The sequence below is a fragment of the Scomber japonicus genome, chromosome 12, assembly GCF_027409825.1.
Source record: "Scomber japonicus isolate fScoJap1 chromosome 12, fScoJap1.pri, whole genome shotgun sequence".
Taxonomy (NCBI): domain Eukaryota; kingdom Metazoa; phylum Chordata; class Actinopteri; order Scombriformes; family Scombridae; genus Scomber; species Scomber japonicus.
In genome coordinates, this window is record NC_070589.1 from 24,298,734 (window position 1) to 24,326,733 (window position 28,000).

The 28,000-nt window shown below is 39.0% G+C and overlaps 3 protein-coding genes across 9 annotated transcripts; 1 reads left to right on the forward strand and 2 right to left on the reverse strand.

Moving 5' to 3' along the window:
- Window positions 1-55: 55 nt before the first annotated feature.
- fubp1 (far upstream element (FUSE) binding protein 1) lies at window positions 56-12,082 on the reverse strand. 7 transcript variants are annotated; one of them, XM_053330178.1, is made up of 19 exons: window positions 11,971-12,082; window positions 11,453-11,543; window positions 8,947-8,982; window positions 8,769-8,805; window positions 8,618-8,664; window positions 8,451-8,522; window positions 8,301-8,358; window positions 7,900-8,161; window positions 7,656-7,781; window positions 7,466-7,568; window positions 6,948-7,187; window positions 6,596-6,756; window positions 6,357-6,508; window positions 6,153-6,229; window positions 5,842-5,967; window positions 5,397-5,471; window positions 4,848-4,910; window positions 3,908-4,071; window positions 56-3,818 (listed from the first exon to the last, which is right to left on the reverse strand). In XM_053330178.1, the coding sequence occupies exons 1-19, from the start codon at window positions 12,061-12,063 to the stop codon at window positions 3,777-3,779; spliced, it is 2,025 nt and encodes a 674-aa protein (XP_053186153.1). In that variant the 5' UTR covers window positions 12,064-12,082; the 3' UTR covers window positions 56-3,776. The 7 variants fall into 7 exon arrangements, with proteins under 7 accessions (XP_053186153.1, XP_053186152.1, XP_053186150.1 ...); XM_053330177.1 differs by having other exon boundaries at window positions 8,439-8,522; XM_053330175.1 differs by having other exon boundaries at window positions 11,420-11,543.
- Window positions 12,083-14,850: 2,768 nt separating this feature from the next.
- Window positions 14,851-20,102, reverse strand: slc25a24l (solute carrier family 25 member 24, like). The gene is made up of 10 exons (XM_053330184.1): window positions 19,980-20,102; window positions 19,740-19,866; window positions 19,280-19,367; window positions 18,415-18,526; window positions 17,777-17,935; window positions 16,777-16,914; window positions 16,567-16,677; window positions 15,354-15,521; window positions 15,130-15,268; window positions 14,851-15,038 (listed from the first exon to the last, which is right to left on the reverse strand). The coding sequence occupies exons 1-10, from the start codon at window positions 20,100-20,102 to the stop codon at window positions 14,851-14,853; spliced, it is 1,353 nt and encodes a 450-aa protein (XP_053186159.1).
- Window positions 20,103-23,814: 3,712 nt separating this feature from the next.
- On the forward strand, window positions 23,815-28,000 carry dnajb4 (DnaJ heat shock protein family (Hsp40) member B4). The gene is made up of 3 exons (XM_053330187.1): window positions 23,815-24,025; window positions 25,346-25,929; window positions 27,770-28,000. Exons 1-3 carry the CDS (start codon window positions 23,815-23,817, stop codon window positions 27,998-28,000), a joined length of 1,026 nt encoding a protein of 341 aa, XP_053186162.1.

Sequence of the window (28,000 nt, forward strand, 5' to 3'; positions counted from 1 at the left end):
TTTGGCTGTCCCTTGTTTTTTTAAATTTATCTTAACTCAATTAAAATTAGTCCAGTTTATTTGTTACAACTTTATTAATGAACATGGCAACATTTCAGAAGTCAGAACAGTTAAATTCAAGAAACAAACCAATAGATTTGATAATATACACAACACGTGAAACCTTTTTTTTGTGTTACCTCTAAGGCATGCTCCTTATTTCTCACTCCTTTTGTCTTCTACACCCCCACGAACTCTGTACTGAAACACTTCGCTCAGAAGAAGAGCATCTCACATACAGAGTGAACATCCTCAACATTACAGTATGACAATTTAACTACTAAAAAAAGGTGATTTTTTACTTTTTTAGAAAACTGATAACCCCCAATTTTAAAAACAGTGCATGTCATTGAAAGCAACATCAGCTCCTGTTCTCATCCAACTTTCTAAAGCACATTCCTATTAAAGAGATATTGAAGGCATTCAAAGCGAGTCATGAAAATCAACCAGACAACTCTAAATACACTATGGCATGGTTAAAAAAAGAAGACAGTCAATCCGAGCTGGAAAAACATGAATCTGACCAACACAGAATTTGAATTTCATTGCAATGCTTTTTTAAAATCTTCTGGTTGTTTTTTTGTTTTTTTTTTACCTTATCACTGGAGCTCTTGAACAGTCTACGTTCAGCAGTGGGATTGACTCAAAGGATTCCTCCTTTTGGGGACAAACTACGACAGGGCCTGATTCTACGACCTAAGCTTGCAGCATCCTCCAACACTGTGAGCGAGAAGTGAAGGCAGCAGCGTTTCAATAGCAGATTTGTACTGCACTTAAGGGCAGATTCACACCACGACAGAGATGAACAATACAAAAAATAATAAAAATCATGTATTTCACTCTTATTTCTGACCTAATTAGATGAGCACATTGCTAACTTCTGGCAACAAGTTTGCATGGCATGCAGTTTGGTATACCAGTGTCAAATATAAAAAAAGAGGGCAAAGATCTCTAAGAGCATCGATACACAATCACTGTCAAGACTTACCGGGGTGCAAAGATATTTAAAAAAACAAACTAGTATCAAATATTAAGCACATACGACAACATTTCCCCCCAGTGAGCCTACACAACAACTTTTTACTCAAGTTCGATAAAAGTCAAACTTCATGTAACAAGTTCATACAGCTCATAAATCATGCAGTTCATTCATGAAAGCAGATCTGAAAAAAGGGCTCAAATATATCCTGGACATTTTCTTACTGACTAAAGCATAAATGCATTGGAGGCATGTTAACGACACAGGTAAGCATTTTCTTTCTTTTCTTTTTTTTTTGCATGTATGGATAATATATGTTGGTCATGTCACTGGACAAAAACACTTTGTTTCCTTAGGTTTCGCTTACCTGTGTTATTGCAGCAGAACCTAAGGTGCAAGGTCTGGGATGACACTGCAAAGATCAGATATATATGTATATATATTGCACTGTTTGCCATCAGTGAACAATGCAAGTCAAAGAATATATATGTTTTCTTTGTGACCTTAACATTAACAGCCTTTAAACAACAGCAACAGCAACAACAACAGTGCTCATTCAAATAAATGTCATAAATCAATGCTGAGCTAGTCAGAAGCACTTCCACTACTATCATTCCACATCATGCTCAATATGGGACATTAGAGAGATAACAGCAGAAACCTAAGCATGCTACACTGGAGTTATGCAGTGAGAATTTTTTTTTTTTCTTGAGCATTTTTATCAAATTCATCTTGCAATGAATAGCATTAAAGAAATAAAACATGACAGTCTCGACTAGACAATGGCACTTTGCAGAGTCAAAGATATTCAGAACCAATGATTAAAAATAACCACATGGACATCCTTTAAAGAATAAAAACAGTTCCTACCGACAGTGTAACAAGAGAGTGCTGACATTTGTTTTAATTTTAAAAACCCCTTCGCTGCTTTCGAGAAGTTAAAATCCGACTGGCACTGAAATGCTACCTACACAAAGTCTATGACAATCTACAAAAAGCAAACTGTATCAGGATGAGTTTCAGTCTGTTATGCAGTCAAGTTGAGTCACATAAGGGGAAATACGTCTCAGAAACATGTGGTACAAGTCTAAAAAGTACTATGCCTCTTCCTCAGAACATTTTATACTTACCCAAGACACGGGCGTGGGAGGGAGGTGGGGGGGGGAATGGCAATATTTGACAAAAATACTACATCTCTTGCAATTTATAAAGCATCAATGAGAATAAAAAAGGCGTGTATATCTCTCAGAAGTCAATCACAGTATTTGTACTTACAGGATAGGAGGGCTCAACTCTTGGATGAAGACTGCTTAGCCACCCCCGACCCTACAAATCTATGTTCTTATACTGGATAAACACTAACAGAATGGGCACAGCAAAAAAAAAATAATTATGTGATTTCTTTTGCAATGTTTTTATATTAAAAAAACATTCTTTTTTTAAAAAAAAGCAAATTTATACATTTGAGTTAGTTCACAATTTGAAATGGGCAAGACAATCGATTCAATGCATTTTTGATACAGTGGCAATTTACCTGACTGTCCTGGAAAAAGAACAGCACAAAAAATATAGGATATATAGATAATAATAAGTATAACACTAAAAATATGCAACATTTCTTGCAACCACGTTTTCTGAGGAACATGTTAAGGAAAATACTTGCTTACCGCTTTTCTAAACTTGCCTGTGGAGGAAGTGTCTATATCAAGGCAAAAATAACAGTGCATACTACCTCAACAATGTCAGCAAAACCAGGCAAAAAATATTGAGTTGTTTTTATATATAGAGATAGATATAGATATATATATATGTGTAAAGAAAGATCGCCACAGCAACGCAGTAAATGCATGAACAGACTTTCTCATGACAAACATCTGTCTACTGCTAGAGTCAGAGGAGCAATGTCAGGAAACAGGAAGTGTGTAAAAAATAAAAGTCTATCAACAAGAGGACGTTTGATGGTCTGAACCACTGAGGATCATTGCACGCATGTAATGTATCATCTAAGAGCCTTATAGACAGTTGGAGAGAGACAGGACAGCACAACTTTTGAGTCAACCATTTTTTGCACAATTAAACCCACACATGGCCTGCATTTCAAAAAACTTCCCCCTCCCTCCCTCCTCCCCTCTTTTCTTCCCCTCCCACCTCCCTCCAAGAGTTTCCACGGTAAAAAACAAACAATAACAAAAAAATAAACATACATAAATTCATCTCAACCCTTTTGGTTTAAAACCACCCCAACTTACCAACACAGGAGGTTTCAGTTTGTTTTATTGCAAAAACACAACAGGCAATAGCATTTTTTTTAAAACTGAGATGATTTACATGGTAATGTCTACAGTTTAATAAACATGACTTCTAACCACATTTAATGTAGATACAGGGCTGGAATGACCATATGTATAATTACCTCACTAAAAACAAAGCAATTTACAAGAAAAATGAAACAAAAACAAAAAAACAAGAAGAAAAAAAAAGAAAAAAAAAAAGAGGACGTGTTCGCCGGGAAATCTGCCATCTATGTGAAACACTTTCAAACCAAGGAAATTTAAGATCTTCATCAAGGCGTCTGCATCCAAACATTTAACAAAGGATTTTGTTTCGACAATGTAGCATTTACTTTATGTCCACTTCACATTACTGGCCCTGTGCAGAAGAAAATACATAGAAGATACATTGCATGTTAACAGCAGAAACAGTGGACTCTTCCCAAAATTAAAAGCTAAAATCCTGTGTAGGGAGGAAACACTTTTGGTTAAGTTTGTGAAGCTGCTGCAGCCGCTGGAACCCTGTAATCCTGCAGGAGGAAGCTGGGTTAAGGCACGTAAAAAAAACAAACTGAGTATTCAAGTGGATATGGAGGACAGATTCTTAGTGGGGGCGTACCTGAGAGGCTTGGGGTGCTGCGCCCATCGTCTGAGGGTTGGCTGTGCCGTAGTAAGCAGCCTGCTGCCGGTAGTACTCGGCCCAGGCAGCGCTGTAGTCCGGCTGACCTCCAGGCTGGGAGGCGGCCGCTGCTGCTGCTGCTGTGGCCTGAGGGGCCGCTTGACCTGCAGGGTAAAACGACAGGAAAGGAAATAAGTCAAGTTTGATTTCTAAGACACTTTTCACATACAAAATAAATAAGAACTACAACCATATAACATTAAGAAATAAAAAGACACTGGATTAAATATAATAAAAGGAACAGGCGTTGGTGTTGAGTTAAAAGATGAAATACCACAAACGAGAGAGAACATGTCAACGTTTATTTGGGCATCTGAATGTTTGTGTACCCGTCCTTTAACGGTTGAGAGGATGTTTAAACTTCTGGCCACGCCTCACTTAATTACACAAACCAGGAATTTCATTTTTAAATGCTGATAAAAATAAAAAATAATCTTCAGACTCATCACCAGTTTAGGGTGCGGCCACAACTGCAACATGCTCGAGGGCTGAACTCCTCTGAGATCTGAGCGGCAGCTCCTGTCACGACTGATTTAACTAAAAACAGGCTGAACCAGAACAAGGAGGCAGATTCTCCTGTTTGACCTCAACTCAACTCAACCACATGACTGAAAAAATCATTAAATGGTGCATCTAACATCTAACAAATTCAGATAAACAGGAGTTACAAACATTTGTGAGAAGGGGAACGAACCCGCTACTGATCACTCTGAGCAGCGGGTCAGAAACCTTCTTCTTTTCTATCGGGCGGCTGTGAGAGCAACTGCTCTACTGCAGAGGGCTGCGAGGGGGGCACAGCCACCCTTAAAAACCTTAACCGACCTTAACCGTACAATCACATTAAAATGTTCTCTGAATTTCACGTGACCTCTGCACCCACCTTGTTTCTTATAATACTCCTCCCAGGCTTTCGTGTAGTCCTGAGGTTGCTGACTCTGTTGACCTGCAAAGAAAAAGGAATCGTGTGTCAATGCATCCCGGTTTCACATGGAAATCACATTTATACTTCACAATCTTCAACCTACGTTTCTTTTGTTTTGTATTCACGATACAAAAACCGAACATTTCCCAATCATTTTAGCTCTAAAAACACATTCAAGTAGCAGTACGACATTCATGGCACAGGGCAAAAGCTCTGCCATCAGTGTGGATGAAGCCCTAAGATAGTCTGGAAAATAAGCTACTCTAAGCTCATAAAAAGGTGGTTTTCTGTGTCGACAGCTCACTCCTGTGAATAAGCAAAGTGTTGCAGTCTAAACAGCACAGGCGTCAAATGTCAAACCAAGTGGAGGCACACATAAAAACTCTCCACAGCAGGCCAGCAATACTCAAAAATACCCAGACCTGGAACAAGAAGCCGATTCGATGCCCAGTGGCTGTTTAGACTGTCTTGTGTTAATATGTGTACACTGAAACTACGTTCATATACCCATTTTCTTGTAATATTCCTCCCAGGCCTTGGAGTAATCTGCCTGTCCACTCTGACCTGCAGCCTGTGGGTCACCTGTTAAAAAGAACGGTACTTGTAATTAGTAAATCATTCTCAGCAGTCTGTCCTCCACCTGTCTGGGTCGGGCTGTCAGCCTAAGAATGGCGGAAGGAGAAACTATCCTGGCCCTGCGGTTATATGAAAAAGTGGAAAAAAAATTAAAATAAATAGAAAAGGAAAAGAAAGGAAAAAAAAAAAGATGCTCTGCAAAAGCAAAGACAGCCAAACCAACTTCTCTCCTGTAAACCAAAAGCCAGTAGAAGCCATGAGCACAGGATGCTAACGTAAAGCTAGTGGGCTACTCTGCTCTACTCTACGCCTGCAACAGATTCTTTGCTTCTTCTACACGAGGAGCTGACACGTTGCTATGGAAACGGGCTGTTACCTTGGCCGTTGGTTTGAGTTGTGCCTGGAGCTCCGCTGGTCGGGGTCATGGGAGCCTGCGGCTGCTGGCTGTACTGAGCGTAGTAGGCCGCCCAAGCCGCTGCGTTGGCGTCGGCTACTGCTTTATCTGGACACAACAAACAAAGTCTGGTTAGAAAAAATGCAACTCAGATAAAAAAGACTGATAAACATGATGCAACAGCTCCGTTGTATAATCCCCGTTATGGACCTGAACGTTTGACTTCTCACTGAGGTAGCTTTGAAATGATGTTTAATTCTGTAATGCTTTGTCGACTATTAGCGGGTACTCACTTGGATCAGGCTGTCCCTGCTGCCAGTGTGGGTAGCCATTGCCCCATCCTTGAGGCTGGTAAGGCGCGGGAGGACCACTGATGAAAGAAAAAGAAAATTAAAATCAACCTTCAGAGTCTTAAAAATATTCCTACTAAGAAACAGTTTTAAAGATGAGATATTTGATGACCATGACTGAGTAACAACTGCTGCTGCTGTACTTACTGAGGTCCTGGAGGTCCCTGGTTGTATGGTCCGGGGTTGTATGGACCCATGGGGGCCCCGGGAGGTCCTGGTGGTCCTGGAGGCCCATGTGGGCCTGGACCTCCGTGTGGACCAGGGGGACCATGTGGGCCACCCATTGGAGTAACTGGACCCTGGATAAACAAACACAATAATGTTAAAACAAAGTCACGGGAATCAAAGGTCTCCGTGTGTGTTCATCGTCAGTCACGGCGGCTCACCCCGATTTTCTCCTCCACCAGCTGCCGGGCGTAGTCGATCTGCTGCGGGGAGCCCCTCACTGTGAACATTTTGATGTTGGGGTCAGCGTTGGGGGGAGGATTCCTCTGCAGCTCAATCCTGGCCCCGGACTGCTGGCTGATGCCCTTAATTGTTTCGCCACCTGGAGAGTTCAGACACAAACGTTAACACACAGACGCCACGTTTGACTGGTGTGTGAAGAGCAGAGAGGAGGGGTCTCAATGCTTCTACAGAAGACCAAGGGAACATTTTAAAAGATCCTGATATATCAAAGCATTTAAACTAGAACTGATTCACATTTTTAACATAAGTTATCACAAACTGTTTTATCACCTTTTCCGATGATGAGGCCAGTCTTCATGGTTGGAACGGTGAAGGTGAACTCCTGCAGGCCACCAGGGGGCCCCATGTTCCAGTTGCCCTGCCCACGACCGCGACCTCTGCCGCCGCCGTGTCCTGGAGGTCCTCCAGCCTGGACGCTCCTCAGCAGGTCGGATATGATTTCTGCCGCGTGCTGAGCCTGGTCGGGAGGACCCATGATCTGTGCTATCCTGTCGGGTGTGCTGCCGTCATCTAGAGGGAGAAAAGGAAGCTGATTAGATACTGGTCAGATATGATTTGAGCTTCAGTTTCTAAACAATTTTTATTGATTCAAGTTATCATTACTCCAAAGTGTTTTATGTGTTCAGGTCTCAGATTTTTAGGGTTGGGGTTATACATCAGCTTCTCAGCGTGGTGCATGAGTTTTCATCATAGACCATACACACTTTTTAAACAGTGTCTATATTAGATTAAATTTTCGGCCATGCTCATTTCTCAGATTATTTCACTAATTAGTTTTGACATCTCACCTGGTTTAAACTGGATCCTGACACCTGTGTCGTTCTGTATTTTCTTGATCATCTCTCCGTTTCTGCCGATAACAATTCCTACTGCAAAACGGGGGACGGGAACCTAAGAAAAAAAAGATCAAAATAAATTTAAGTCACTGCGTTAAACCTTTGGCTCCTAACTGATAAACAAAACGTGTCATATACTTACGTCTAAGCTATCTCCTCCTCCGCCTCCTCCACCGCCTCCACCTCCTCCGACCCTGGAACCATACTCGCCCCTCTGCTCCCTGAAGCCCTGGTCTCTGATCAGCTCCATCACCATCTCTTTGGCTTGCTGGAGACAAGAAGACAGATCTCATTAAAAAGCTGCTACTCTGCTGGATCCATGGAGACAAATCGGGTAGAACGTAAAAGATCATTTTAAATCAACACGTCCAATGACAAAGACCCACCTGAACTTTAAATGGCTCTCCTGAAATGCGGAGTGGTTTGTCTGCGCCTGTGTTTTGTGGTCCGTCTTGGATCATGACCATTTTCACTCCGGCTCTTTCCTGAAGGCTTTTGATTGTTTCGCCTCCCTTCCCGATGACAAGACCGGCTTTGGAGGCAGGGACCATAATCTCCTGAACAGTCATGCCTGGGCCGTCGTTGTGGTGGAACGCCGGGGCTGGTCGTCCCTTCTCAACTATCTCTGTTAGTAGCCTCTTTGCAGTCCTGATTAAAACAGAGGAGGAAGTGACTTTCAAATCCCTGGTATACAACATGCAAGTCAGTGTGATTTTCCTTTGCTTCTTCTTGCCAGTTAAATGTCTGATTGTTTTGTGGAAGAAGATGAAAAGATTTTATTACTTACAGGATGGATTCTGGCGATCCTGTTAATGTCACCGACCTATCGGGCATTCCTCCGCTGTCTACAACACGATAAAGAAAGAAGAGATTAATAACAGCCAACATGAGGTAGCATTACTGACATCCACAACATCAGCAGCACATGTAAACCTACCAGGAGCGATCTGTATTTTACACCCAGACTCCTGCTGCAGACGTGATATTTGTTCACCTCCTCTACCAATAACTAGAAAAGAGAGAAAACATTTGTTACCCTCAAATATAAAACACCAAAAACATTGAACTGGTGCATGCGCTAACACTGACTGAATGAAAACTTACTGAATCCAACCATGCCATCAGGAACTTTGAATTCTTCAGATGCCGACCTGAGGACAAAATAAAGTCGCTGTTAGCATTCGGCCTCATATTTGGAAAAAAACCTGAGGATATTTAATTTAAATAAATTAATAAATTGAATTAAACATCTCACCTTGGGGGACCACCCATTCCTCCCATTGCTGAAAAGGCTGGAGAGAAAAGAATGACGGCATGTTAGAAGAAAAAGAATACAACAAAACCTGCACCAAATTTCCAAACCCAGTAATTTGAGGTAAATCACATTCAGAGTCCCAAGCATTTACCTACAACTATATCATCAGGTCCCTTACCATCACTCGTGGCCACTTTCTTCGTCTCTGGTTGATCTGTGACAACACGACATAAGCAGTTTAAGTATCTATACCTACTATCACATTACTAAAGTGGCTGCTTTCGATTTTCAGCTCAGAAATCTGAAAATGGCAACGTGAACTTTTTTTTTTGGCAGAGGGAAACCGGTGTTAAACATATTTAGGTGGGCATGCACAGCTGGAATAAACACTTAATTGCCAGTTTATTCAGTTCACCAAGCTGGAATTAATGTGTCTAGTACAACAGTGCTGAAATAAATCAAACTTCTGGAAGGATTTCTGACTTAATGGCCATTTTGGAGGCTGCAAGCTTGAGATACTGTAATGCAATTCACAATATTAAAATGTTTTGTCCACCATGTTTATAATAAGGAGAGTAGATTAACATTCTAACCACCACTCAACAAATGAAAAACAATTGATAACCATCTTTTATTTTTAATTAAAAATGTAAAATCTGATAATAGCTTGGTGTACCTACTAGACTGGCAACTGAATGTGAGATTTCATTTCATTACACACCACAATTATGTGCATTACCCAATTATAATTATTTTCATTATCAGGCGCTGATTTGAGACAAATATGAAGACAGTGAACATAATGCATGCCATAACCTACATGTTCCACAGACTAAACATGAAAATGAATGGCTGGTTGTGTTAGTAATAATGTACTGAATGTTAAGGCATACTGGTGAAAATGCACCTTTATAAAAACACATGAATTCAATTAGTTTAGCTTTGTTAAAAGGATGGGGTCCCAATTTTTCATGTCTGTATTAAAACAGCCAGATGTTCAAATGAACAGTGAAAGAGGTTTTCTTCACTTTAAATCATTCCTCCTGTTTGTACTGGCTATTAAAAGATCCTCTTCAAATATATCTGAAGCTTATTTGAGGCCTCAGCAGCCTGAGTTAGTCATATCAAGTGGATATCTACCACATTTACAGTCTTTTCAGTATCCAATTCCCTCTTTGTGTTTCCCTGTTGAGCCGTGGTGGAAGACTAGTAACAAAAAGAGACTTTGGCACTAAAAAGTCTGCAACACTGAAAGATATCTACTTGGTTGGACTCATTTGAACAGCTGGAGCTTCACATTAGCTTCAGATAAACTTGCAAAGCCATTGCAACATAACAGGAGGAATGAGTATGGAAAGAAACACCTGTGTCAATATGTATTTGGGCACCTGATAGTTGTTTTAGGGCAGACATGAAAGACTGTGAACTTGCCCTACTTAGTCAAAAACAATTTAGTAGCTGCTAAAACATACAGGCAAGCATTACTAACAAGTAGAGGTGTAACGGTACGTGTATTCAACGGTTCAAACGCATGTGCTCGGTTCAGTAAGTGAGTTTCCTCGGTTCACTTCGCTCCACAACCAACAAATACTACAAATGTAGTTTAAACTGCACTTATTGATGTGCAGAACAATAGGCCCTTTCAAACTGGTTGAACTGGCTACTTTTTATTGTGTCTGCACTACAGGAACCAGGAACAGTCGTAGCTTTTATTTCAGAGTAGACAGTAACCCTAAACTAAAAGTATGTTGACTGGTCGAACAAATGAGCCAATACTACACCAGCAGTTACCATTTTTAAAAAAAACGTATAAAAACAACTTTGTGGTCTAAATGTGCATGTCTCCTTTACAACTCCCCACGACACACAACAAACACAGCCCTGATTAAAACCCCCTCCATCTCGTTGCTGTTGTTGTATCTCATACAGAAGTGGAGCTACTATAGCCGTGGCTGGCAGGCTTATTTCACTTCGGCATTCCTATTGGCAGTGCGAATCAAGACAGAAATAAAGGCCTTGTAGGCATGTAGTTCTCGGGGGAGCTCTGTGGTGGGTAGACCCTCTCGAGAGAATCCCCAGAACTGAATTTAGACTACCAGGAACAGACGGCTTCGCTGTAGCGTGCTCATGGATGTGATGGATGTGCGCTAGTCGGCTTAATCAAAGTAGCCTGGTTTCCCTACAGAGTTGCTGCCATCAGGCGGGCCCATACCACTCATGTGCAATCTAATGCAATCCAATACAACAACTGATATATTATTAAATATGACATCATTACATTATTAATAGTGAGGCATCTGTGTAGCATGCAACTGTTGTAGCTGCAGGGGGTGGAGCTAGTTTACACAACTTATATATACGCATTTAGAATATAAATTAATATAAAAGCTAGTTTTGCCTACTTTATATACACATTTAGACTAAAGTAGTATAAAAGCTAGTTTCACCTACTTTATATACATTTTTAGACTATAAAATAATATAAAAGCTAGTTTTGCCTACTTTATATACACATTTAGACTATAAAAAGCAGATCTAGTGTGATTTCCTGCTCTACAAAAACCGAGGTACATACAGAACCGTGGATTTTTATTTAGTACCATTACACCACTACTAACAAGACTTGCATTGAATCGATTTGAGCCACTGACCGGTATTCAGGTTAGGCATGGGAAAATACCCACCAGCGTCCTCCAGGGGCCTTTTCTGGCCTCCGTAGCCAAACTCATTAGTTTGAGGTGCTGCAACGCCATCACCACCAATCTTCGCTGCGATCTGAAACACACAACAATAGAAAAAAATCCAACATTTTAAAAGGTTATATCTACCATAGTTCATGTGTGAGCTGCCTTTTTTGGGGGGGCAACACGCTGCAGCTGCGGCCTAATGTCACGTCTCTCTCCGGAAGTCACCAACAAAGGAAAAGCTTCAACTTCCACTTTCGCATCGTGCTTACTACGATTCAACTACACGATAATAATATTCAACAACAACTGTGTATGATTTATTTATCATTTCACGGTTTGCTCGGTTACGATTTCTTGTTTTCACCCGTGTTTTGATAGTTTTTAATGTGGCCTAACGAGAGCTACCCTTAGCGTAGCATAGCTTAGCACAAACTGTTTACTAACCCGATTTTAGGACATAACTAACACACTTTGGGTTAATTATTTTATAGATTTTTTTCTAAAGGTCGTCTTACCTGTCGTGCTCGCTGAAGAGCATCTTTGAAAGCGTCGTTCATTCCGCCACCGGCGTTAGAGGACGGCGGAGCCACGCTGCTGTAGTCTGCCATCTCTGCTCTCTTCTGCTGCTCGGCGCGACAAGATGGCGGCTCCACACACGGGGAGGATGGCGACGTTGGGACCCGCCCTACTCCGCCTCTGATTGGCTCACCGTGATATTCGTTAGAGCAACCCTAACCAATCATATTCCTCCTGTCTCCCAGCGCCCAACTCCGCGTCTGATTGGCTTACCGTGATATTCGTTAGACCAGCCCTAACCAATCATATTCCTTCTTGTCTAAATCTAACCAATCCAACGGCGGGTCATGACTTCGACATCGATCTCGCGGTTATTTGAGTTCTTGTCTTCTCGCGATAACTGGATTTTTTTGGGGTCAAATCTGCAGTATCCATTAGTTTATCAGTTGTGTCACATTTAGGTTATTTTTAGTTCAAATTGGAGCAGATGTTTGTTAATCTGGCCGTTAATTTGGTGTACTTTATTTGTGTGTGTTCACAATTAGGATAGGTTCACAATTTGTGTAGTGTGTCTTGTCTTAATTTCTTAATCTTGTTTTAATCTTCAGGACGCTGCAGCTCGAGTTTTAACTAGAACAAAGAGATCAGAGCACATTACTCCAGCTCTACAGTACTCACGCTGGCTCCCAGTTAGCTATAGAATAGATTTTAAAGTTACTGGTCTACAAATCACTGAATGGTTTAGGTCCAGAATACATAAATGACATGTTAGTAGAATATAAACCCAGTAGAGCTCTGAGATCTACTGACTCAGGTCAGATAGTGGAGCCCAGAGTTCAGACTAAACATGGTGAAGCAGCTTTTACACAACTGGAACAAACTACCAGCAGAACTCAAATCAGCCAAAAACTGTCAACATTTTAAAATCCAGGTTAAAAACATTTCTCTTCTCCTGTGCTCTTATGATTGAGCTATTTCAAAGCACTTTTATCTATCTTCCATCTTTTAATCTTTCATTTGCACTGTAGCCTATGTCCTTTTAATGATTTTAAAGCAAATCATTATTTTATGCTGCAAACTGATATTTAATGCTCTATTTTAGTCTAGGTTTTACTTTATTTTTCTCTCTTTCTATTTTTCTGTATTTTGTTCTTATTTTTTATTATTATTGGAGGGGGGGGGGTTAATTGTATGTTTTAATGTTTCCATGTTTTTACTATTATTGGGTTTTATTTTTATTTTTCAAATTGTATGTTTGTATGTGTTTGTTTCCAATTCTTATTGTTAAATGTTTGTTTTTATGTAGAGCACGTTGTCTAATTAATTAATGTCTATTTAAAGGCTGTAGGTGGCGCCAAATCATGAACACACAAAACAAAACCTAAAACCTTCCTAAAACCCAACAGATCCCCACTGACTCACTACAGCTGAAAGAAACAGCTGAGATAAACGAAATAAAAACCTTCCTGGATGCACTGATCTTACCTGTCGAAATAAAACATACTCTGACAAGACAGTCAAATTACTGTGCAGTGCCGAAATATTGAATTTATGAAAATACCTATTGTCCAGATCCTGAAACATCAAAACTAGTAGGCTACCTCAGACAAATTAACATTATTTTGTTTTATTTTTAATCATCCCCTGATATTTTGTTTTAATGTGAAGCACATTGAGTTGCCCCCGTGTATGAAATGCACTACATAAATAAACCTGCTTTGCCTATTTTAGACACATTGACAGGATGTGAACACAGGTGGAGGTCCGAGATTCCCCTCCAGGAGAAACACGTCATCAGGAGGGATTCCCACCCGATGATGTTTTGACCCAAACTGCTCTGATATCTCTACTGTTGATGAGATGATATACAAGTTTCAACATATGCTCTTAACTACACTGTGTATTCGACACAGAGATGAAGACATACTGGCAGTGTTGATTTGTATTATTAGTTGATATTGACTGTACTTTCTGAGCTGTCTTTCTTATTTTGCCCAAATTGTCCAAATGATTTCAGTCAGTTAGGTCACTTGTAGGAGAGTAATCTGATTACCTTAGTAACACTGCAGATACAGTTTAATACAATTCAACTTTAATCTTGCTGTATCTTTATGAAACCTTGTGACAATTAGCTGCAGTTGCACTTTTAGAGGTAACTATAATGTGTTTGGGAGGTTTGATGTATTGCTGTGAGAATACAAAAGAGGTATTATATCAGTTTGTCTTATATATAACTGTAAATATCTGTGCAACATACGTCTTTCTGTCAATATAGAAAGTTAAATATGATGACTGAGCAAAAAAGACTAACATTAAAAGACATCTAATTGATTTGACTTCATTTCAGACAAACTTTCAAATACATGATCATATAATTTGAGAACAGCCCACATCTGCCTTGATTTGGAAAAAGCTGAATTACACGTTTATCTGTAAGACACATTTAGTCCAAACTAACAAAGAAACCACTGTTTTATGATTAATAGAAAAGAAGATGTCTGAAACCTCTTACAAAATAACATTTTATTAGACAGCCTGCTCTGCAACACGTCCTAAATTACACAGTCCAATCTCAAGTGGGCAATTATTACATTTGGTCACATTTGTATATTTCAAGTCAACAGTGTATCACTACTCTGTGAGGTGTGTTGTGTTTAGATACTGCATCATGTTGGCCTCATGCTCCTGGTCAGAGGTGAAATACTGACTCAACTCCAAGTTTTAAAAAGGCTTGTAGCTGCAGAGGTATTAAAAGGTAGAGAGGCAGACTTGACACTTGTATCCAGAGACTAACTTTCAGCCTTTTTGCAGCATTCCAGTTATTTTTCAACACTCCTTTAATATTAGTAGTTCATTGTCTTTGTTCTCTTCTCTAAATCTCAAGACTCCATTGAGGAAAACAGATCTTCAAATTTTCTAGTTAAAGTGTAGTTTATCAGGGCACAGGGAATAGCCCTAACGAAGCTGGCTCCCATCCCATTATAATATCCTCTAATTCCACGTCTTTCATATATCCCAAGAAGTCCTTGCAGTACGCCTGAGGTGGAACGTGAATCTGAGCAGAAAGCTGGAAACCAAGACAAGCGGCGATGAGTAAAACATAAAATCTCAAATTGCCTCAAATAATCCCAAAATATGTCATGAAATGCAAATGTTACCTTTGGCTTGCTGCTGAGTTCGGATCACTGCCAGCGGGTAACTGGTAATTTGTCCAGAAGAAAAGGCCACAAAACTGAAGAAAAACAGTTTGGAGTCGCTGTTGTAGGCCGGATCACTTCTCGCCCAGTTCATGATCGACTGCAATAAGAACCAAACAGTGAACCACATGATAAATATTCAATTAAACACATACTTGATCTTTGAGTGCTGCTCTCTCTCTCACCTGATGAACAGCACACTCCACACCTGCATACGGGATCATACAGAGGATGCTGGGTTTGAATCCTCTGTAAAACGAAGACAAAGACTCGTGTCTGTAAATGGATCGGGCGCACGCCACAACACCGTTATAGGTGCCGACCTGCTGCAGGTTCAGTCTCACCTTCAACACCTGAAGGAAAGATTAAAAAACAACAGAGATTGGTAAGTAAATCTCCACTGATACATTAAACACACTTTTAAAGATTGCATATAGTCAAAATACACATGAGGACAATTCAAGGCATTCATACTTACTCAAATTTGACATTTACTCTGATTTCAAAATATGTTGCTAATGCTAATTGTGCTAAAATAAATGAAAACTTGCTGCAGATTTTCTTTAAATGAACTGCAAAGCCCAAAAAGTACAACATCTCACATCACTTATAATTCAAATGAAGTCAATCGTTAATTAAATAATGGTTTGCTGTATTAACTGAAGTATGAAGGGAAAATTTGAAAACTTCCATGGAAGGATTGATTGTTTAATTGGGGCAAGATGACACTTATTTGTTTCATAGATTGTATTTGTGTAACTGATCAAAGTACACACATCAAAAGTGTATAAAAATATGTTTAACAGTAAGACTTTACTGTTAAACATATAACTGGTTACTCTGCAGACTAACACAGCTTTGTGAATCATATTTTATATACCTAATGTATCATTTAGTAGTGTAATTATTTTGTAAATTAAGATCACACTAAAAACTCAATAAAAAGAGGAAAAGTAAAGTCTATGTGATTCACAAGTTTTGATAGTTTTTATCTTTATGTGGCATTGGAAACCCACCACCGGTACAGCCGTACATTTGACATTCACATAATAAACATATGTAAAAGGAGGATAAAATGGGTGTAAATCTCCATCCTTGCATGTTTAACCTATTTAATAAAGTTAAAAACAGGCTGTGTTTGGAGACAGCCATGATGTTTGTTTTATTGAGACAACGCTATATATGAAACATGGGCTCTGAGGTTTGTGAGACGCTACCAAAACATCTGGAAAAGGTCTCATTTGTTTGCAATTATTAAACCAAGCCATCAGAATCAATCTAATAATGACCAATTGGCTTATAAACAGTCATTTTCAAGTGTAATAGTAACAGTATGAAGTAGTAACATCACAGGACACAAATGTTGAAGTACTCAGACCTGCCACTGATCTCTGATACCTCTAAAGGGTAGAAGGCAGCGTGAGCGACGGCACCGGACACACAACCCAAACCGAAACGCTGCTGCACCGTCAGAGCCTCCTGGGTTCTGTTTTGGGTGTAGATCTTCATCTGAACGGACAAGAGAAACTCTGAGTGTTGCTTGACGATTAGAAACAGGAAACCGTTTTTTAATTATTCATACATTAGCGACGGGCTGCTACACCTCACCTGGGCGTAGATGAGACACTGAAGCGTCGACTGCGGTGTTCCCTTCAGCACGTTGACGGCGTTGCCTTGCCACATGGACCGCAGACCACCTGTCCTCATCTCCTGAAAGCCTTGAGAGAAGGCCTTGGATCCATGAACCTACGAAGCATACAAGACTCCTCATGAATCTCTTTTGTAGCCAGTTGTGATAAAAGTAAAGTAATGTGAAGCTGAGACAACTAACAGCATAGAAATAAAGCACATGCACATGCTTCAAGAGTAAAGAGTGTGAAAAATGTGGTGTCCTCTTTGTAATATGTTATTTACACACAGAACTCAATAAACTGTCAATTTTATATAAATATTTTAATGAGAAATGTATTTTTTTTTTAAATAGCTGTCAATAGCTGTCATGTGACCCGCTGACTCCAAATCAATACCACACTGTATTACTACACTGGACAAATGAGACACTTCTTTCCTTTTTTGGACTTCTTTTCAATAGCCTCCATGACATGTGACCCAGTGACTCCAAATCATAACATCATCATGAAAATACAAAGTTAAAGTTAAAGACGTGTTTTTCTTCTTGTTCCTTCACTCAGATGTTTTAGCTTCATGCAGAATCACATTTGTACATGAGAGGAATGAACAGTAATTACATATTCATAGATTCTGGATTTTTAATGAGATATAGTGTATATAGTATAGTACACTATAGTAATGAAGGAACACGTCATCTAGTGTTTGGCACATTAATGAGTTTTGTTTCTGAATGACACTGGAGCTCTGTGGCACTGAGGAGTCAGGTTTTGTCCACACACAAAAAAACATTGAGTGAGAACTTGACAATGTCAGAAACATCTAGCCAGCAGCATGCATGTCATTTTCCTTGATTATTATATCTGTGTTTTGCATATCCAGTTTATCTAATTTACTTTTCCACTGAGCATCATCATAAAACCAGATGTTGTAAGTAACATGTTCTTGGGATCAAACATATACATATATCCAAGCTGACCTGAAGTTGGGTCTTGAGGCGGTCGATGGGAGCCGTCACAGTTCGGGATACAGCATCTGCCAGACCTGCTGCGAGAACAAACGTCTTCCATGCACCAAAACCAGACGTCTCTTCAGGAAACTCGATGGGCATCGCACGGCTCTCTCCCACATCAAAAACCTGCAGGAGGACAAGCGAAGTTATTAAATACATCATTAGTTACTCCCTTTTTAATTACTGTGCTAATATACCTGCTTACTTTAAGTAGGCAGCATGTGGATAAGTGATAATATTTGACAGGTTTAACTCCACCTCTGGAAGACGCAAGTACCCCTATAGTTGTGTATGTGTCCTCTTAGTGCATGTGGAAGGATTCAAAAGTTTATTTGCAACACACACAAGTAATATGTGTAGTGAAATGCAATGAAGTTGTGCTAAAAGATAAATTAGGATCAAACAATAAGAAATACAAAGGGTATAAATCATGAATATGTTAAAAAGTAAAATGTCACATGTGTCACATGTGTGCAGGGAAGAATTCACTGGAGGAAATGCACCAGGCAGGATAAGAGGAGAAGAAGAAGAAGAAGAAGAAGAAGAAGAAGAAGCATTTCCTGCAGTTCCTACAGTAACATGATAGTGACTCTATCGGCTCTTACCAGACTGTGTTTCCACGAGGACACCAGCTCCCCGATGTTATCCGCAGGGTTGAGGATGACATGATGCAGGAATTCATCCCAGTCCACTGTCATCGAACTGTCCTTGTCCATCCTGTTGTTGTTGTTAGCAAACACAACAGCAAATAATCAGGATATCAGCATTTTGTTTTAACACAAAATAAAGTTAGTTTTATATCCTGTGTCCAAACTGTGTCTAAAGTATGATTATAGTATCATTTTATGAAAAGACATAACACGACTCACAGCTGTCTGTAACGTCTCTGTTAACGATTAACAGCTTCTTAATCTGTTACAGAGCTGTAATAAGTCATCATAATGCAGAAAATAAACCTTTATTTTGTCAGGTAGTGAGCCCAAAATGAAGGTTACAAACCATTTATTAATAAAACTGCAGACTTGAAGGCTTATTATAAAGTGAAAAGGAAAAGTCTTTCGAATTACAATAAGCTATCGAGTCAGCAAATATTAGGAAATCCTTAATACATGATTTTAGCTCTAAGTTAGACGACTGAGGACTGAACAGCTCATTGTAGACTAAAATGAATCCCAACTTTCATATGAACTCACAATCTGACAACAGAAACCTGATTTTTAACTTACATTATGATGTGTAAGCACAGATATGGTTATTACCTTATAACTCATCAACCTATTGAACTATAAGTATGCCTTATTGTTCAGCGATGCCAAACTCGTTACATTATAAGAGCTGTTTATGATTGTGAATGATTAACATGAGCTCAGTTTGAATCCGACACAACTGTAATGATTTTTTTGGTTTGTTTTTGTTCAAATGCAGCAATAAATCCAATATGAGGTAGTGGGCAATTAAAAAAAATCTTACATTTGTATTATTTTTTTTGCATTCGGCTTTGTTAAGACCACTCCTAACTCCTTAAACAAACATATGATGTCCTCCTGGTCAATCACTCCTGATCAGAAAAGAGATGCACAGAATTACTTCCAATTATTGTCTGCAAAAAGTCAAAGAAAGCATTTATATAGTGAGGACTATAGTGCATGAGGTGTAAACTGCACAAGGGCAACGGTCACTGAGTGCACTACTAAAGAGTTTACAGTCTACAATGGACCATAAACAAATATTACACTTGCAGGTCAGCTTTCACTTTGGCAGTAAAATGTGTTTTTCAAGGTGACAAAGAATGAATATCTACAGTGTGTTGTTTAAAGGAGAAAAAGAACATGTATAGCTTCAGTTCAGTCAGTTAATGGTAGTGTTTTCTTGTGTATTTCCTGATAAATAGCAGTAGTAGTAACAGTAGTAATAATATCTGACCACTCACCACATTTGTTCTTGTCAAGGTCATGAAAGTATATTTTCCATTTCTTCTCTCTGGCCATCATGTAGCTGAGGAACTCTGTGTAATCCAGCAGGCCATCTTTGTCTTTGTCATAAGAATCAATTATATTCTGGTATGAGAGAAAAATGAGTCTTTAATTAGCAGGTTTGTTGTTGATGAATAGATTAATGAATGAATAGTCTGGCATATTATTAAAAAAAAGCCACATAATCAAACCATTACCTGGACCTTTCCATCCGTTGACAGGATCCCATGCTTCCTCATCTCGGTTTGCAGCTCTGACAGAGATATGAATCCATCCTTGTCTTGATCCAGTTTGACAAACAAACCGCGAAATTGATCCATGGTTTGTTTAGAGATTTATAAAGCTTAAAAAATGAAGAAGTGACGTCTGTGTCTCCTGCTGCAGGTCAGTTAATGTATTGATAAACATCAGCGATATATGTCTGACCTGCAGCTCCGCACTGACGATGACTCATTGACTGAACTCACAATGCAGCAAGAGACAAAACTCAGTTCGTCTACAGCACAGCAGGTGGCGCTGTACCTGCAGGAGGAGTCAACATCATCACCACAAGTATCAGCCATCACTTTGCTCTCTTCTATTTGAGTTTCCAGAGACACACTGAGAAATTATGACAATGCAAGAAATATATATGTGAGTGTATACAGTATAAATAATCTGAGTATTTTTATGAAAATGTTAGAGTAAAACTTTCTAACTTTACTGAGGTCCAACATGCAAGAAAAAAAGGATAATATTAATATTCTGCAATTAATTATTTTTATTTCCTCTTAATTTCTTCTTATTTTTGAACTTATCTGAAAAAATGCATTTACAAAAAAAGAAAAAAAAACATTTATGCAACTTGTTATCACATGAATTGATCATACATGAAGCACATTTACATATCGCTCCACATGTGAAAATTCACATAAAGGCACATGTTTTAGAGATTTTACATGTAAAGTAGACTTTACATATAAGAACTGTGTTTTCACATGTACTATCACGTCTTTTTTTCTCACATATGATGATGATGAAACCTCACATGATGCAGTCACATGTGATTTAAGACATTTCACACGAGTTTCACATTCCTACATTTCATCATCTGGTCAGTGATGGAAGAAGTACTCATATCTTTTACTTGAGTAAAATTAGCAATATGATAATGTACAAAAACTTTAATACAAGTCCTACATTCAAGATTTTTACTACTATTTATTATGTAAAAAAAAACCCTTCACATTTTACTTGTTTATTTGTCTCATATCACAATAGAAGAAATGCTTATGTGTTTCGGTACAAAGCCTTATTCAGAGTGTTAGAAGTATAAATGAATCAATTCGGTAATAAACATAAAAGCAGAGTTAATACACAGCTGCAAGTTGGGACCAATTTTTTGGGAACTAATCACTTTTCTTATCCTGTGGTTCTAAATATAGGGACTAATCACAAGTTCAGTTAAATCTGATCTAAACCACATTATATAAAAATATGAAGTTTCACATCATGCCCATCATTGCTAAATTGTCCCTTTCAGAAGTTTATATTATTATACTTTTTTATCATAAATTATTGGATTATTATTGTTGGTGCATTAACATGAGTATCATTTTAATGTTGCAGATAGTTGAGCTGAAGCAAATGTTAACTGCCTAAAATAGTGCCTGCCATTTTTATCTATGCTTCATATTTTGTAAGATGATATGAATGAAAGTGTTTCATGTGTAAAGTAATTAGTGGCTCTACTCAGTCAAATCAGTGCAGTGGAGTAAAACATGCAGTATTCTCCTCTGAAATGTAGTTAAGTAAAAATATAAAGTGGAATATAATAGAAGTACTTCAGTAAAGTACCTTAAAATTGTACTTGTCATACTAACTTTGGTCAATAATGATTTATTTTTTATGTGGAAACCAAAAGCACTTATCTACAGTAACTTTATATCACACGTGGTTTCCTGAGTCATGGTTTCATGACAGTCCTTCAGGTTGTATGATTGATGTATTTTTTCCCCACTGAGGCTCCAGCTGTCATTTCGGTGACGATGATGATGTCATTGGCATAGCTTACATAAAAGACAATGGAGCAGGACTATTTTGCCACCCTCACCTGGAGGATGTGTAAAGCACCCCGGTATAGTGAGTGACGTCACGTGCCTCAGCATTTGCTTTCTAGAAAGAGCCACTGGATGCCAGTGATGAGTGTCAAGTTAGACACAGTGAGGTCGAACACAGAGGGAACGGAGCTTTCACAATAACACCAGTATGTGTCATATTTATCATAATTATAGTGAAACTATACAGACAAGACTTATATCACACATAGAGACAGACATATCCTTTACTTAAGTACCAATACAGCAATGTGGAAATACTCCATTATAAGAAAAAGTCCTGCATGAAAAATCCTACATGAGTAAATGTAGAAGTTAATTAATTAGAAGTATTATGAGCTTGATGTAATTAAAGTATTACAGTAAAAGTACAAGTATTATTATGATGATGCCCCTCAGACCTGTATTTCATAAACTGCTGAGGTACTGTAGAGGAAGCCAGTGGTGGAAGAAGTATTCAGAGCCTTTATTTAAGTAAAGGTACTAATACAGAAAGTAAAAATACTCCTTTACAAGTAAAAGTTCTGCATGAAAAATCCAACTTAAGTAAAAGTACATTATGAGCTTGATGTAGTTAAAGTATTACAGTAAAAGTAGTGGTTTGGTCCCTCTGACTGATATATTATTATTATATATGACATCATTAGATTATTAATAGTGAAACATCAGCGTTAGAGCAGCATGTTACTGTTGTAGCTGCTGGAAGTGGAGCTAGTTTACACTACTTTATATACAGTTAGCTAGTTTACTACTTTATATACAGTTAGCTAGTTTAGTCCAGTGGTTCCCAACCTTGGGGTCGCACCCCTCAAAAAGGGTCACTAGGTAAATGTGAGGGGTTGTGAGATGATTAATGGAAGTTCATATATTGTGTCACTGTTTTACTTATGACCAGTGTAGGTGAGTAACTACATAACGCTATCATGTAATTTAATACAAAAATAAATAATGTAACTGTAATCTGTTACAGTTACATATGACAATGTTGATGATGATAAAGGAGGTTACACCTGAAGTCAGACCTTTAAGACTTTAATCAGGAGGGGTTTTTCCTCTTGTGTTCATATTTAACATGTTACTGAATACATATATTGCTGTTTTCAATTCTTTAAAATCAATATTTTGTAAATAAATGGTCACAGTACCAATTAAGCCCATTCCATACTTCTTAACATATCTTTATTTTTTATTCCAAAATGTACATGAACTAATGAATACATTTTCAAATGAGAGACCCTAACCCTAACCTTGCTTTATAAGAAATGATCTCCCTTATAAATCATGTCAGTATCCATGAAAAACACCTGAACTTAGATTTTGGTGCTTAATGGGGAACAGCTGAAAACATTGGTTAGAAAATTAGAAAAATAATGAAATGTAATGAGTTACATTACTTTGATTAAGTAATTGAAATAGTTACATCACTTATCACATATTAAATAGAGTAACTAGTAATCTATTACTTTCCCTACCCTGGTTATTGATGCTATTATAGTAAAAAATAAATAGATCCTCTTTTTGCAGGGGACCCACTGGAGCTCCCTAATGGACCACTGGGGGTCCCCGCACCAAACATTGAGCACCAGCACCACAGCTGTAATAACGCAGTGTTGCTCCGCTGTCAGCTCATCCTGTCGGAGCTCAAACACCGGAACCAGAATCCACTGTGCTGTGTTGAACTTGACATCGTGGCTGTGGCTGCAGGGGAGGGAGATGTGTCTATTTAAAGAGGGTCATCCAGTCCCGGATAAATAACAGAGGGTCCACGGCGTTGACTAACTGGCTCTAAATGGTCTTCATCCTGCGCCGTGTGTCTGTCTGCGTCTCCTCTCTGTGTTTTAGTCCAGACTGAATCTGCTCCACTGCTGATCCACCGACCACCCTGTGGTTTAAGTCATTTTGCGGGGGAAAGGGGAGAAAGAAAAAAGGGTGAAAAATGGGTAAAGATTACTATAAAACGCTCGGGATCTCTAAAGGAGCTACAGATGAGGATATTAAGAAAGCTTATAGAAAACAGGCGCTGAAATGGCATCCAGACAAGAATAAATCTGCAGCCGCCGAAGAGAAATTCAAGGAAATCGCCGAGGCATATGAAGTCCTGAGTGATCCAAAGAAAAGAGAAATATATGATCAGTATGGAGAGGAAGGTAATGTGTTTTATTTATCGCAGTGTCTGTTATTTTACTTGTGCGTGTGCGTGCGTGTGTGTGTGCGTGTGTGTGTGTGTGTGGTTTTTAATTGGCCTCCAACACACCATTATAAAGCCTGTATGGTTATTGGATGTAAAATACAGCTGGCTTTAATTCAAGTCAACAGAAGGCCTGCAAAAAAAAACAGCTGTTCAGCACATTTCTGTTCATTTTTACCTTAAAAGATCATCGTGTTACACTGAATCTGCAGTTATAAACCCCCTGTACAAGAGAAATAAAGCCCTGTCATCATTTCCATCAGACTTTTCTTAATATTAAAGGTGTTATAATAGAAATCATGCCAAAGCCCTTCAGTACAGATATGTGTTTTCACATGCAGTGTTGCATCTGAACATACAGGGTTAATTCTCAGTCCAGATGGTTATGGGTGGGAAGTATGTCTGATGTGAGAAAGAGAAGAAAATACCACAGATTTGATTTAGAGACTTGATTAAAAGGTAGAACTCTGCTTTTCATTCATTTCAACTGTTTAATATAAGAAAGTTTACAAGCTGAACATCATCAGAAAGGACCTCTGTAAATGAAACATGGTGTTTTTGAACAGTAAAGCATGGAAAAGGTGTGCAGGAAAAGACAAGTATTAAAATATGAGCATGGAAATGTGTATTATATGGTCATTTTAAAGGCTCATGCAACTATCAGTAAAGCTAAATAGGTGCTTTTTTTGGTGATGAAATACACTATTGTTTGACAAACCCATTACCTGAGTAGACTGACTACAGTAAAGTCTCAAAAATTGCTGTAATGTGTGCATCTAAGTCTTTGAATTTGTCCAATAAGGTCTCACGTTCTTGACTTTCCTTAAACATGCAGCAAACTTCGATCCATATTTGTGATTTGTGCAATTTTAATATCTCAACACAGGGTATTTGGAAGATATTGATCAATCTAAGAGCAGTTATCTCTTTTTAATCAGTTTAAAATCTCTATACACTGTGTTGAACTCATTGAGATTGTTTTAAAGTGAAGTAACATGAGGCCAGGGATTGCTGTGGCACCAAAAACTGAGCCAGCTGTCGTGACAGATTCTACTGAATCTAAGTGAAAACACTGACTTTTATAATCATGTTGACGAATTGACGTTTTTAATTAAGGGTTGGTCACATCATAGCTCACGTCAATCTGCTTAATAAAGTCTGGTGCGGCTGATCGGTACATTCCTATTGTCAGAGTAATCATCACTTGTGTCAGAAAGCTCTCCCACAGCTTGGTGTCAATCTTATGATCACGGATGATTCATCTCTGTTTGCTCACCAGGTCTGAAGGGAGGAAGTGGGCCCACTGCTGACGGACAGGGGGGCAACACCTTCACCTACACATTCCACGGGGACCCTCATGCCACCTTCGCCACCTTCTTCGGGGGTTCAAACCCCTTCGAGATGTTCTTCGGGCGTAAAGCCAACGGGCGAGATGACGAGGATATGGAGGTGGACGGAAACGACCCCTTTGGCTCCTTCACCAGCTTCAACCTGAACGGATTCCCTCGGGACGGGCACGCCGGCCTCGGAGGGCAGCAGCGCCGGAAGAAGGACCCGGCCATCATCCACGAACTGAGGGTCTCCCTGGAGGAGGTCTTCCACGGCTGCACCAAGAGGATGAAAATCTCTCGCAAAAGGCTAAACCCGGATGGCAGGACCATGCGAGCAGAGGACAAGATTCTCACTATTGAGATCAAGCGAGGCTGGAAAGAAGGAACCAAGATCACGTTCCCGCGGGAGGGAGACGAGTCGGCCACTACCATTCCTGCTGACATTGTTTTCGTCATCAAGGACAAGCCACATCCTCACTTTAGGCGGGAAGGTTCAAACATTGTGTATCCAGTGCGCGTGAGCTTAAGACAGGTGAGCTGATTTCTATTCTGGCACACGCTTTGTCTGAGTGTATTCGTAATAATAGCGTCTGATGGATAGATTAGTCACTCAGGGGGCAGTTTCAGGACACGCTCACATTTAGTTGGGAGAGCTGCTTTAATGCTGCGACACTCAAACCTTAAACAGCCTCTAGACACAATCAATAAACCATAGATAATCCATAGCCTCTAAAGTTGTTTTCCTTGGTTGTATTGAATGAGCATAGTACAGATCTACACACACACACACAATGCACTTATGTAATGTGGATCATCAACATTGAGAAATAGGAGCTGTATCACAGGCAGGGCAGAGAGGCGGCGGCCGCCCACGTGCACACGGTGCAAGATGTACTTGTATGGTTCCTCCTACTCTCCTCAACACTCAGAGGTAGATCTCGCTGCCTTATCTGTGAATATCTGACCACTTACAATAAGCATCTGTATGACACGATACATATTAAATCACCTTTTAATCTTGTTATATTCCTCCAGTAATTAGTTTTTATCTGTTATAAGAAGTGAAGCTCTCCATCCTATGTGAAACAGTATTTTCTTGACTATAATCATATTCTGAAAAAAGTTCATTTTTGAGCTTGTGAGTTGTAGTTTTACAACATAATCTTGACTCAAGAGCAAATCCAATCAATGCCAAAGACAATCCTTAAACAGAGACAGAGGTATTGACACCATGACACCCCCCTCCCCACCCATAAAGGCTTTGACCACCTGTTATCCTGTGATGACAACTGACAAACTCCATCTAGTAATGACTACTTTGCTGACTATTGATGCACTCTAAAGCTCTGGCGAAAGCTCTTAAGAGGACCTTCAATTAAGATTATTTTGTTCAAATAGTTGTTTAATCCTCTCGGTGTCCAAACATCTGTGGTTCTTTATACGTCAATGAAATAAAAATATCACAAATGTTATGAGAAAGTTCAGTACAGAAATCCTCAAATGAATATGTTGAGCACGTTTTGTTTTAAATGATACAACTTGTCTTAATGTTACGAGAAGCAGAGCAAGACTGGCAGCACACATTTGAGTTAGCCGATATAACTCATCACAAATGTAACATGTGGGCGTTTGAATTGGAAGATAAGTATCAAAAGAGTACCGATTCAATGCAGAAATGCCAAGATGCTTGAGGTCATTTAGAAACAGTGTCATCATCAGGCTGCATTGTTTGTCCGCTATAGAGAGCACTGACAAGGTTATTTATTGACTCAAAAATGTCTCGTCTTGATTACAATTCATGTCACAGTCACGTGTTTATTTCTGATATATTGTATCAGATATTTTACTTAAATGTCAATATTGTTATTGGACATCAAGTCTTGGTCGGGCTTCATCATCTACTATTAGAAATGAACACAAACTTATCAGAATGTGTTCATAATTGGGCTGAATTATCATTAATTAACTTTGAGGTCAATTGTATCGTGATCATATGATGTCCCAATAATGATTAAGAGCTAAATAACATAAAGAAATGAGTTGTAGTAACATAAAGTAACATAAAGAAATGAGTTGTAGATGAAGAAATGAGTTGTAGATGTTATAATTTCATACATATAAAAGTTTTGTGCAACTAGTGAATCATAGTAAATTGATTTTAACACCAATTTGAGTGATTTATTTATAACCTTTTTTGATTTTCCATGTTATTATATATATTTAAATATTATAAAATGTCCTTATTAATGTTGTAGTATGGTTGTAATATTAATTTCAACCATTGTCTTAATCTCAGCCATTAAACAGATTTAGATGTTATTTGTGTGCCTCTCCTCATCCTCACCCTGATGTCCATATTCCTTTCTTTGCAGTCATTGTGCGGATGCTCGGTTACCGTGTCAACGATAGACGGCAAGACGTGTAACATGAAAATCACGGACGTCATCAAGCCTGGCCTGAGAAAGACTGTTGCCGGACAGGGTCTCCCCTTCCCCAAAAACCCAGAGCAGAGAGGAGATCTGGTGGTGGAGTTTGATGTGAACTTTCCCGACATGTTGCCTGGCAACGCCAAGGATGTCCTCAAACGGCATTTACCTGCTTAG